This window comes from Mustela lutreola, chromosome 7, assembly GCF_030435805.1.
Source record: "Mustela lutreola isolate mMusLut2 chromosome 7, mMusLut2.pri, whole genome shotgun sequence".
Classification (NCBI taxonomy): domain Eukaryota; kingdom Metazoa; phylum Chordata; class Mammalia; order Carnivora; family Mustelidae; genus Mustela; species Mustela lutreola.
In genome coordinates this window covers 142,935,398-142,947,961 of record NC_081296.1, presented here as the reverse complement: position 1 = coordinate 142,947,961, position 12,564 = coordinate 142,935,398, and the positions used below count along the sequence as shown (strand labels likewise).

At 57.1% G+C, this 12,564-nt stretch overlaps 1 protein-coding gene across 4 annotated transcripts; it reads right to left on the bottom strand.

Annotated features, from left to right (window-relative positions):
- Positions 1 to 949: 949 nt before the first annotated feature.
- FAM181A (family with sequence similarity 181 member A) lies at positions 950 to 8,870 on the bottom strand. Of its 4 annotated transcripts, none has more exons than XM_059182980.1 (2): positions 8,767 to 8,870; positions 950 to 2,327 (listed from the first exon to the last, which is right to left on the bottom strand). In XM_059182980.1, exon 2 carries the CDS (start codon positions 2,238 to 2,240, stop codon positions 1,362 to 1,364), a length of 879 nt encoding a protein of 292 aa, XP_059038963.1. In that variant the 5' UTR covers positions 2,241 to 2,327; positions 8,767 to 8,870; the 3' UTR covers positions 950 to 1,361. The 4 variants fall into 4 exon arrangements, with proteins under 4 accessions (XP_059038963.1, XP_059038961.1, XP_059038962.1 ...); XM_059182978.1 differs by lacking the exon at positions 8,767 to 8,870 and adding an exon at positions 7,851 to 7,919; XM_059182979.1 differs by lacking the exon at positions 8,767 to 8,870 and adding an exon at positions 3,531 to 3,805.
- Positions 8,871 to 12,564: the final 3,694 nt, after the last annotated feature.

The window sequence follows — 12,564 nt, the reverse complement described above, 5'->3', positions numbered from 1 at the left end:
TTTCACGGAGTGGGAACCAAGGCACAGAGGGAGATTAATTTTCCAACATAGTGCTGCTAATAAGGGCACCATAGCCACCAGCCGGGGCTGGCCCTGCACGCGTTGCAGCTTTGAGAACCGAGTTCTGACGGAATGAGCAGCTTGGTGCCCCCTGCAGGTCAGTGCGCTCTCAGCCACGGAGCCACATCTACGCACAGTAGGGCAAATCCCCGGTCATGGCGGTGCATGTCTCTCCCATGGCTGGGCCGGTTGGGCAGGATGAGGGCAAACCCTAGGGCCACCCCGTGCCACCAGCACCCCCCTCTGGGCATTGTCGCAGACAGAGGCCCACATCATTCCATCAATGGGACCCCTGATGGATGCCAGGCACTGTACCAGGCCCAGGAATCAGGCCATCGGCAGGTCACCCAGGAATCGGAGTTAGTCAGATCCGCCCCCACCCGCTTGTCCACAAGGAACCAAGATGCAGTTTGTCCTGATTTTTCCCTCTAACCAGGCACAGGAGGGACTGCCTTGGCCCAGCCTCTGCTCTGAGGAAGGCACAGCAGAGGGGGACCATCCTTGCCCTGCCCCTCGAGCTGCAGGTGGGACAAGGAAGCTTCAGGAGGAAGGGTCAAGCCCCATATCCCATTGCAGAACCGGGATGGGTGCACCCTGGTACTGGCCTCCCTGTTCTCCAGAGCATTTTAGACTGTCTGGAGAGCCAGGTCTCCCCCGCACTCTGCTCCTGGACGCGAGCAAGCAGAGCATCTCTCCCCGGGCGCTCCTCCCTGCCCCTCCCTCCTTTGCATTGAGCTGCTGGCCCACAGTGTCCATCGTCAGATGGCACAGAGCTCTCTGGGCCACTCCTGGCCTCCCCCACAGCCTCTGTGCGCTGCCCTCTGCCAGGACCCTGCCAGCATTTCATAGCCTGAGGACCATTCAACTCCATGACATCCAAGATGTGGAAACTGCAAAAGAAATGTCTTTATTCTTTTAACCTTCTTAATATTTACAAAAACCAAAACGAACAGAACTGAGATTGGCTTACACGGTGGGCAGCACGTGAACAGAGTGGCAGGAAGGCCAGGGCAGAGCCCCACCACCCAAGACCGGCCCAAGGACAGTGCGACGATCGGTCGGTCTCTGGTCTGGCTGGAGAGGGGCTGGCTGAGCCCAGCCCCCCGGCTCCCAAGGCTGCAGGAGCTGACTTGGAGACTGCCTGCGAGGCCCCTGCCCCAAACCCATCCTCCCCCTCTCCTGGACATACACAAAGAGAAGGCTCCCACTGCCCAGCTCCCTCTGCACAAGAAGTGCTCTCGGGAGGGGCCCCCAACATCTCTGCCGGCCAGAGCGGGGGAGCCAAGGCCCTCCCAGCCCCGCTAGAGGTAGCCAAAAACATTGAAGATGGGCGGGGGCACCGCCGGCTTGGTAGGGATGGGCTTCAGAACCACGGGTCTGTACACTTTCTGCCCCGGCCCGTCCACATCCTTGCAGAAGTGGGCCAGCTCCCCAGGAGACGCTGGGCTTTTCCTCCACAGGCCCAGGTTGGGGACGGGGTTCTGAGGCAAGGCCCCCGGGGGGCCGGCGTAGATGGGCTGTCCATGGTACTGGAAGGGACAGTAGCCCCAGGCATTGACACGGCCCACTAGGGAGACCCCAGACATCTTGAGCGGCTCCTTGCCAGCCGGTGCCCTTGGGGACGCAGGCACGGGGGCCATCTCAGGATCCCAGGGCTCCAAGCCTTTGCAGTGTTTCTTACCCTCATAGGGAGATCCCTCCCTGGGGCCCAGCTCCCCCTCCAGCCCCAGGGAGTAGCTGTGGGCGGGCCGAGGCTCTTCCCAGAAGGAAGCGGGCAGCTGTCTTTTCCTCATGGGCACCTGGCCAGGCCTGGCCGCTTCTGGATTCTGCCTCTGTAGGCTCTGCTCCTTAGAGAGACATTCCTCCCTGTAGGGGTTCCCCAGAGCCTTCTCCTTGCTGCCCCCCACCACGCCGGGACTGGAACCATGGCCGGGATCGAGGAGCAGCCTCCCAGGCCGGTCCTCGGGTCCCCTTTTCAGGTGAGGCTCGGTGCCTCTGCCGGGGAGGCCCCGAGGAAGCCGGGAATACTTCTGGGAGAAGCGTTTGAGCTGCTTCTGCAGGTACTTGCGATGGTCCACGGAGCGGCGGCAGGGCGCCGACTTGTCCAGGGCCGCCTTGATGTCGCTGGACGCCAGGTTCACAAAGTTCAGGAGCATCTTCACATCACTGTCGGATGCCATCACCAGGGGGCCACGGCATGGGGCTGTCCATGAAGAGCGCGGGCTCTGCTGGTGGCCGGCAGCTCCAGGGACAGGCACAGAGCTGACCTAGGGTGCAGGGGACACGCCGGTTGTTGGCAGTCTCTCCAAGCCCCGAGCCCAGCCCTCCCCAAAGGCCCCAGGACCCCTCCAAGGGAAACAAAGTCCTGGGTCCGTGGGCCACCCATTCAGGCCGCTGAGGGTTTCCTCTTGTGTCGGTGAGGGCACAGGCGAACAGGCAGTCTGCCCGAGTCTGTGGCCCTCTGCTTGCCGCTGAGGCTCAGAGAGGTTGGGCGACTCGCCCAAGGGGACCCAGCTACAGGTGGCATTGCTGGGGACCAAGCGCGAGTCTCCACGGGCCCAGCCCACCGCGTCTCCCACACACCACGCTGCCAACGTGTACAAACTTGCCAGCAAGGTTTTTATTTTCTGAGCTCAGGCAACTGCTCCACTTTCAAGGAAGGCCAAGCCCCCTCTCTCCCTGGTGGTGCCCTCCTCCTCCCCGCCCCCCCCCCCCCGCCCGACTCGCACCAGCCCCCCTCACCGGGTCCCCACGCTCCACCCACAGCGCTCACGCAGGACCCCTGTCTGGCACTCGAGCCTCGGCCTGCCTGGCGGGCTGATCTCAGACTGCAGGCAGCAGGACGCCCCCGTAGAAGCATCTGCAGCAATTTCATGCCTCCTGGGCCACCACCCGAGGCACCTCGCCCCTCCCCCAGACCCCGTCCAGCCCCACGCCCCCACCCTGTCGGCTGGAGCCGCCGGAGGAGCCTCCACACTGACCAAGGGTGCGGGCCCGCCCGGGCCCCCGCCGCCGCCGCCGCCGCCGCCGCCGACGTGGCCTGGCAGGTTCCCCCGCCGCAGACCTGGGCCAGGCCCGGCGTGGCCGGCGAGCTCCGTGCGTCCGGCTGGAAACAGTTGTGCAGCCCTCGAGTGGGCTGGGTGGAGGACGAGTCCCCGGAGCTGGGGGGCCCCTCAGGCCAATCAGGAGCGCCTCTCCAGATACAAAGCATCCCAATCAGGCGGCAGCGCCCCGTTCCCACATTCTTTGCCGTCACAAATTGTCACCATGGGGACCATCACAAAAAAGACAGCTCCCAAATGCAATCATTTCCCGGTAAATTTCTACCCTTCAGCCCCTCCTCCCCTTGACCTCGGTTCCCTGGTTTCTTGAGGGGGCAGAGTGTGTGTGTGTGTGTGTGTGTGTGTGTGTGTGTTTAAAAAGTCCAGGATCGAGGAGGGGCTGGACCCAGAAGAGATGGGCTTACATACATCCCCCAAAGGCTCCAGGCCTCCAGCCTCCAGCTGCCATGCTCCAGTGCGGACAGACAATCCGACAGGGTAAGCCGGGGCGGGCTGCTTCCCCCTCTGTCCTTGAGTGTTGAGTGTCTCTCCCTCTCTCTCCCTCTCTCCCCCTCTCTCTCTCCCTCTCTGCCCCTCTCTCTGTCTCTGTCTGTCTCTCCCTCTTCCCAGCCCCCGCTCCCCCCGCCCCGAGGCACCAAGCCCGGGCCAGCCTGGGAGGGCCAGCAGCGCACTTATGCCGGGAAAGGTAGCCGGGGAAGGACTCTGTAACGAGGTGCCGGGATATCCATGGGAAGGGAGCCGGAGCTCTCAGGAATCTTGTCTTTATGTTTGCTTCCTCAATTGAGCTGCACAAAGCCTGAATTGCCCATTCAGCGCGGCCGGACAAAAGGCTGGCGTTGCACGGTCCCCTCGCATTTGTAGTCAAACAGTTAGGGACTTAAATCGAGTCGTCATGATGGAGAAAGAGGTGGACAAAGCCCATAGAATTGCCATCAGCAAACATTTTCCTGTGTCATATTAGCCAGTCTCCATGGCTCCCCCTGGCCTGGGGACAATGGCACAAGTTTGCACACTTGGCTACTGTCACCGTGCCAACGCCGGCGGGGTTGCAAGCGGGCCGCTCCGAGCAAGGGAGCCCTGAGCCGGCCGCTGGCCCTGCCCACTGACTGGCGGAGGGAAGGTGAGGCCGCGGTGCAGGGAGGGTGTCTGGGGAATGCTGCTGGGCGCCGCCTCCGTGGTGGCCCGCACCTCCTGCCCCCCCCCCACCCCCGTGCTCTGCTCAGCCTCTGCTTTCCAGTCCTCTCCTTTCTCTTCCATTCCTCCTGCCCCTACTTGCTCTGCCACCTTCTCCTGACCACGGGTGGCCTATACCCAACCACACCTTTGCATGACAATCTGAAATGCCAAGGACTCCTCTCCAGGTCCCCCCCCCCCACCCCCTGCCCGTAAGGGAGCAGTAGCGGGGTGGGGGGGGTGGGGGGGGTGGGGGGGGGGTGGGGGGGGTGGGGGGGGGGTGGGGGGGGGGTGGGGGGGTGGGGGGGGGTGGGGGGGTGGGGGGGGGAACTCACCCAGGAGGATGGTCCCACCCCCTCCTGCCGGCCAATAGCGGCAACTGCTGCTGGCACACCTTGGCCTGGCTTCAAGCCACCTCCCTCTCTGACCTGAGCGTCCCTACAGGCAGGGCAAGGGTTTGGAGGAGAGGGCCCTGCGCCCACCAGCTGTTAACTCAGTTGCAGCACTTAGGATCCAGTGCGATATTCTCCACTGAGGGAGCTAGGGGAGTGTGGCTGACACGGAGGTGTCCTCAGGCTGGAGCACCCTGGACCAAGGACCGTCCCAGGCCCTGGAGAGTGACCCTCATCTGCTGAGCAGTGGGACCCCCTAAATCACGGTTGTTGTCAGCCCCTGAGATCTGGGGGTTGTCCCTGCGGTGGGACCTAGCCAAGCTGACCGAGAGGGTTGGGAAACATCCTTTTTGCTTCAAACCAGTCTTTACACGAGGCTGTGACCCGAGGTCACCAGCTTGGGCTCCCTGCTGCCTATTGCCTGGGGGCCTGGGAGCACAGCTTGGCCAGGGTTCGAATCCCTCCATAACCCGGCGCTGGCCCCCTCAACCCTGTTCTGCATCATTCTCTGCTGGGGCACTGGCCTCATCTCTGCCCATTTCCATCTCAGTCTCCTGCATGCTCTGTGCCTGCTCACGTGCTGTGGCCACAGGGCCTTGCTTGCTGCTGACATCATTCCCTCACAGACAATGGCAAAGGTCAGTGAGCTCCGTGCGCTCCAAGTCCATATTGTAAAAAATCATTCCATAGCTCTTAATATGGGCTGTTCTTCTTGGATGTTCTTCCCGTGTATTAAGGAAGGAAGGAAGAAGGGAGGGTAGGAAGCCCTTAAGTCTCATACACGCCATGAGCTGCAACCATGGATCACACGAGGAAGAGCCACCTGACCCCGTGACAGCTCAGTACAGGGACTGTGGCTGCCACTTACGCACGAGGAGTGTGAGGTTGAACTGCTTTCCCAAGGCCTCACAGCCCGGAAGTGGCAACACTGAACTTGAAGCCAGGCCAGTCTGCATGCAAAGCCTGGGTTGGTCGCACCGTGCGTCGCTTCCCTGAGTGCCGACCCAGCCCTAGACCCTGATGAAGGGCTCTTGGGCTTGAAAGCATTGGAAACCAGATTTCATATGTCAGTCCTTCATGTCTTCCGTCCATCTGTCAGAATGAGACTCTTCGGGTATATGGAAGCTGCAGCTCGGGGACATCAGTCAAGGTGACAGGCAACAGCTGTGAAGAACTGTGGCCTGAGACAGATCCATGGCCCTACCTGGCCAGGGACCTGGCCACACCCAAGCTCTGGGTGCCTGCCACCCAGGCTGCGGAAGGCTCCTCTGGGTTTTTCTGTCCATAGGTCCTACTGGCAGGTGGGAGACATCCATAATACCAACTCTGCCTTATTCTAGAAAGACTTCCTTTCACAGTGCTTCTCCCATATGGTCCTCATCTGGACAGGGAGAGACTGTTTTCCTTGTGTACATTTGGTGACACACCCAGAGATAAGCTGCTCAGCTCAAGACTGACTTAGTCAACCCTGTCCTCTCAGCATTCTTCAAGGCCCAGCTTGATGCTGGAGGCCCAGCTTCCTCCAGGAAGCCTTCCATCAACTCCCAGCATTACCAGTGACACCCTCTCCCATCCCTATGTGCATAGATTCAAAATGAATTTTAACCTCCTTGGTTTAACACGGAAACCCTTAGTAATCTGACCATCAAACGGAGCCTGGCACAGAGTAGTTTCTCACTAAATGTTTCATGAGTTAAATATTTTGCCCATTCCACTGAATAGAATTTATCCTGCAGACTGGAAACACAGCTTCCTGCAACTGTTTGTTTACTGTTTGTCCCACCTCCACCTGAGTGAGCTCCACAAGAGCAGGGCACAACAGCTGATTCATCTCTGTATGTCCATGGACTAGAATGGCCGTGGCACAGATCAGGACTCATTCAAAGATGCTTATGATCGTTGTGGTTGAACTTGACCATGAATCCTCTGTGTTCCTTCGGGACTGTGGGTAACTTGAAAGCAGGAAGACTCAGTTCACCACCGCATCTCCCTGCACCAGAGAGGGACTCCCAAGTATCCGTTAAAGTCAAGTGAGGGGTGCTGGCTGAACTTGAGAGTCCTTCCTGATCCTCTACTGTCACAGGTACCGGTCTCTGACCTCCCGGCTGTGCAGACCCGTCCTCAAAATTATTTACATGATGCAGGGTCAGGGACCCTCAGCTTCGAGCAACTCCATTCAGCACCTATCGCGTGCTTGGAGACCAGAGGGCGCGGCTTGCTCCTATCCCCAATGAAGCTCCCTGGAGGGGAGATTGACTCTGTTGTGACAACACAACAGCCATCTTCCATCTCCGCATCACTGAGAGGCACACCCTAACTTTCCCTGGTTTCTCAAACAGCTGGGAACCACCATCCAGAATGTCTGGATGTCATTTGACATAACCCATTTCTAGAATTTAGCCAACACAGCTGCAGATCGTAACTGAAAGAGAGAGGGGACAGTTGGCAATGACACACACTTAACCTGGAGGGGACCCGGGCTGTCATCAGAGGCAATGGGCTCTCAAGCTGCGTTTACGCAGAGGAACCCAATACCTAGAACAGCGATGCGGATGGGCTAGTTCAGATCTATTTCACACACAGGAATGCATACTTCTGCTTATTTTGCAAACAGTGGCTTCCAATGAGAAGGTGGTTTGAATGACCTACGACTTAAATCAGGGGTTGTGGCTTATGGGTCTGGCATCCACCATCTTTGGCGTTGGTTGCAGAACCCATAAACATTTTGACTTAGATAAGCAGCTGGAATGGAAACTTGTTCCGTCTACCTTGTGATCTCAGGATCATCATCCAGCGAAAACCGTTCACCCAGGAAACCTAGTCCCCTGAGGCGTCATTAACCGGTTAACTGCCCAGGTTTACCAGTCGCCAGCCTCGTGTGTTAGCCTGTGAGCTAGAACTCATTTGAGTATGTGTTTATTAGTAGAGTGTTTAGAATATGGTATTTTAAGTTGCCAAAAATAACTTGGAAAGGAAACTTTACTTATCCACACCTCGGTAGAAGAGCTCGGTTCCATCTTCTCATTTTGGCAGCAGAGTCAACAAGGCCCAGGCTGGGGACATTGTTCACCCGACGGCTGAGCCGGATAGGAGCAGGATGAAGATAGCAGCTCTGTCCCGCCGCCCACCACCCAGTCAGAGCCCAGCCCTAGCCAGCACTCACCACTCCATCACAGGAGGTAACACCTACTAAGCCACTTGCTCAGGAGATAGGAGACTAGTCTGAAGTCCTCTGGTCGGTAAAAAGCAGAGCAGGGATTGGGATACAGGCATCTAGGTCCAGACGCTTGATGGTGACTGTTGTACGGTACGGCTCCCTAATGGCCTAGGGGCTTCACTAACCCAGAGACCCAGACATGCCCCTCCCGACCCCGCAGAGTTAGGTCTGATCCCCTCAACCCAGGAAACATACAAATGCCACCTCAGAGGCCCAGCGGTGGGGCCAGCGCCTCCTGGACGTGTGACAGACATCACAAGGTGATTTATGTAACCCCCTTACATAACGGGAGCATTTCTATCAAAGAGTGGCCAGAGGGAAGCTGTCAACCATAATCAGAACAGACAGGCTTTCCACTGTCTCAGAATGGAAGGCATCAGGTTGAAATAAGCCCCTTTGGGGCTTCCTGGCCAGGGGCTTGCTGCCCTGGCGACCACCCCTCACTGCCCAGGCTGAGCACCAGCCCGGCGGGACCCTCAGGGCAGCCGGAGACCTCAGGATGCTCCTGAAGAAGTCACAGCTCAGCTCGTCAGTCCCTGCAGCCCAACCACAGTGACAAGTGTCAGTGTGACTATCTTGAAGGCTTGCTGGCAGAATGGACCGTGAGGATTAAGAGAGAGCATCTGTGACAAAGACTAGTACAGTGCCTGGCTCAGAGTTGATGCCCTGCCCCCAGCACGTCCCCTCTGCGCTGGGGCCAGGGCCGCCCAGGGCAGCCCAGCCTGGGTGCGTCTCACCCATAAAGAGGGGCTGATACGACAGGAATGACGTCGCAGTGGTGCCTCTGTGTCCCTGTTGGGCGACCCCCAGGGACCACCACCCTCTCCCACTGATCCCCACTACCGTGCCATGCATCCATCACCTGGACTGTATCTCCGGGAGCCTCTCTGGTGTGTCTCTTCACCCCACCCAGGGCACAGGCGGAATGAAAAGTCCGTTTAATCTCAACTGCCAACTCGGATTTGATTGGTGATGGCTGGCAGGTGCCTGGTGGGAAGATTCCGAGCCTCCCCCTCCCACCCACCCTGACGGGACTCAACAGTTGGAATGCCCTGATCAGCTAGTCGTGTCTTCAGTGGACACGAACATAGATGGAGATGGGCTGGGGGCCCGCACCCAGTTCCCAATCACAGGCTGCAAAGCCAGGGGTGCAAAGTTTGGCATTCTGGAATTTTAATCAAGGGAACAGAGTCAATCCTAGAAGAGGACGTGACTCCTCCAAGTCCTCCAGGGCTCCTATTTCCTGGACCAGAGATCCCGGACTCAGTTCAATGAACCAAGACCAGAGAATGGAGAATTTTGGAGAATGGAGGCAGTAAGAAGTTTAGGACAACCGGGGGGAGACATCACCATGGGGAGGGGCCAGATAAAGTTAGGAAGAAAGGCTGAATACCCTTTGGGTTTTTGCATGCAGGAGGCACATAATAAATGCTGTTGAACAGAGGAATGAACCAAACACAACAAGGAACAAAATGACTGGCTGGTTTCTGGACCACCATGGGGGCTCCTATAGCCAGTCACACAGCATCCTGGGGACAGCAGATGCTTCTCGGCCCTCCTGGCCACTGCTGTCCCTCAGCTACTCCGCATACACGGCATGCTGGACCGTCAGGGAAGAGAGGAGTCCTCGACTCCCCGAGCCTGGATTTCATAAGAGAAAGGTGATGGGGCAGGGTCCCCTCGAATATCATGATATGCCTAGCGCTTTAGATCTGCTATCTCATTTCCTCATTGGTAATAAATCAATGACTGAATACATAAAACTTTTTTTGGGGGGGGTCATCCTTCTCCTTTGACGGATTAAGAAACTGAGGCGGGGGGAGGTAGAAAAGCTCTCCCTTGACCACTGAGCGAGGTGGTAAGGACCAGGAGTTTGGACTCAGTCTGTGCCTACACCACAGCCCCCCTCAGAGAAGGCAGGGGACACATGGTCTTTTCTGGTGTATCCCCTCTACCCACTCCCTGGGTCACCTGTCCCAGTTCAGTAAGATACAGAGGCTCCCTTTTATCATCTACTTTTTATTTCCTGACCTCTGATCACAACTGTGGTCTGTAGCCCAAATCCAGTCCAAAACACACATGTTAAGAATTCTCTGAATAAAGTCTTGCCGAGGGAGAGGGACGTTTGTACAATCAGCAGCTCCAGGCTCCCCCACATGGTCCTGCTCAGGTAAGAAGAGTCACCACAATGAAGTCAGGAGCCCCCTCCACCTAAGTGGAGAGACTGAGCTCCACGGGCCAGGGTTATCAAGCATCACCCCCGTGGATGACCTTCCAGTGCTTGGCACGTGGTATGTACTCCTTGGAGCACACATGGGTCCTGGAAGCAGAGGTAATGAATATATCTTAAGAGTCAGACCACAGCATTCCGGTCCTGCCTCTGTTAGTCTGGGCAAATAATTTCACCTCTCTGGACCTCGTTTTTCTCATCTGTAAGATGGGGGCAATTCTACTTCCTCTGCGGGCTTGCTGGGACCGTGGAGAAAGACTTGGGTCTGACCAGACTGTAAGAAGTACCAGGGGGTGGTGGAGGGGGAGAGAGAAACACCCGTCATGCCCAAGGGCTTGACCACATGTAGTTCCAAGTTCAAAGACGTCTGTCTGTGCGGGGCTGGCAATGGTCATTCCCATCAGACTCTGAATGAGGACCAGTGGTTCCGGATGATAAAGGGGATGGAAAGGCGGCCCAGTTCCACAGGCTGAAGGATGAGGGGCGTGACTCTAGCTCTGCTGAGATGGAGCGAGGGGACTCTAGGGAGGGGGAGTGTAGGTGGAGGAGGGAGGGAAGAAGCTTCAGACGTGGGCTTTCGGGCAGGTCCCCGTTCATCCTGTCCAGAGCAGGAAGCCAGGCAGTGGATCTGGGCTCAGCATGCGTCCAGTGAAGGTTGGAGTTGGGTCCTTGGCCACAGCTCCGGGATCGGGGGTCGGGGGGCCCTTCTCTCCTCTCCTGCACCCGCTGCCCAGAAAACCCCATGGATCGCATGAACTTCTAGTCCATCATGATCATTCCCAGTTTTAATCTCCAGCCCAGACCTCTCCCCTCAACTCCAGGGTCCTACCCAGCAGCTCCCTTGCCATTTTGCCAAGGACCTTCAAGATTCTCCAGCTTTCCATGTCCCAAACTGAGCTCTGGGATTTCTCCCCAAGTCTGCTCCTCCCACGGCTTTTCCATCTCAAGTCACGGCGGCTCTCTCCTTCCTGGCGCTCAGGCCACGCCTCAGAGTCATCCCTGACCTCGCTCTCATCCTCCGGACTCTGCCTGCAAACGACCTCCAGAATCCGACCACTTCTCCCCAGCTCCCCTGCTCTACCCTGGGCCCATCACCCACCATCTCTCACCTTACTTGCATGGTTTCAGGGCCCCCTAACTGGGCTCTTTGTCCCCCTTCCCACACACAGAAAAGTTTTGCCAATATTTGTCCTAGATATTTGTCCTGAATATAACGTTGAGAAGGGAGGAAGCAGGCTCCCTGCTGAGCAGAGAGCCTGATGCGGGGCTCGATCCCAGGACCCTGGGATCATGACCTGAACCAAAGGCAGAGGCTTTAACCCCTGAGCCACCCAGGTGCCCCAAGCATCCAACTCTTGATTTCAGCTCAGGTCATGATCTCAGGGTTGTGAGATCAAGCCCCGCAGCACGCTCCATGCTCCGTGCAGAGTCTGCTGGAGACTCTCACTCTCTCTCTCCCTCTGTCCCTCCCCCTGCTTGCACACTCCTGCTCTCTCTCTAAAATAAAGAAATAAAAAGAATCTTTAAGAATAAATAAATAAATAAATAAATATTAATGAATAAAACCCACGAGGATCCAAGTGAACATCGGAGTGTCACTATTTCCCCCTCCCCCTTCAATTCTGTCAAATTATCATCTCACTTGGATGGAACATCCAAAATCTGGTCCAAAAGAAAAAAAGAGTACAAAACTTTGGGCGTCTGGGTGGCTCAGTGGGTTAAGCCGCTGCCTTCGGCTCAGGTCATGATCTCAGAGTCCTGGGATCGAGTCCCACATCGGGCTCCCTGCTCAGCAGAGAGCCTGCTTCCCTCTCTCTCTCTCTCTCTGCCTGCCTCTCCGTCTACTTGTGATTTCTCTTAAGTCTACTTGTGATTTCTCTCTGTCAAATAAATAAATAAAATCTTTAAAAAAAAAAAAAAAGAGTACAAAACTTCAAGAGGGGGCCGGCTTCTAACTCCCAGGGAGAGTATCCTGAGTATCCTGGAGGAGGGCAGGAAAGCATCTGACATAGCCTCATCCTCCCCTCCCCGCTCCCACCAGGCCCTGCCCCAGCCAGCTCCTAGGAGCTCCTGCCCAACACCCCACATGGGGTACTGCTGCTCTCTGAGACCAGTAAGTAGTGGCAGGGCCTTATATGCTGCAGAGAGACCCACAGCAGCTCCAGGCTCTTCTCCAAATCCTCCAACTGTCCCATGGGGCTCCTCTGAATGACCCTGTTTCACAGAGGAGGAAACTGAGTCACACGACGATTTGCCCAGGTTCACTCGGCTAGGAACCAGCACACCTGAGATCTGAACCCAGGCCTGTCTGAGTGGGGAGTCTCCTTACCTCTTCTCCTTGGTTTCTTCCTGAGGACTAGTCCTACAGAGATGTGCCAGCCCAAGGAACAAGGGACAGAGTCATATATGAGCTTCTCAGACATGCCCAAA

What these genes read in the sequence shown, in the direction of transcription:
- FAM181A (XM_059182980.1), bottom strand. Translation starts at nt 2,240, where the DNA reads ATGGCATCCGACAGTGATGTGAAGATGCTCCTGAACTTTGTGAACCTG.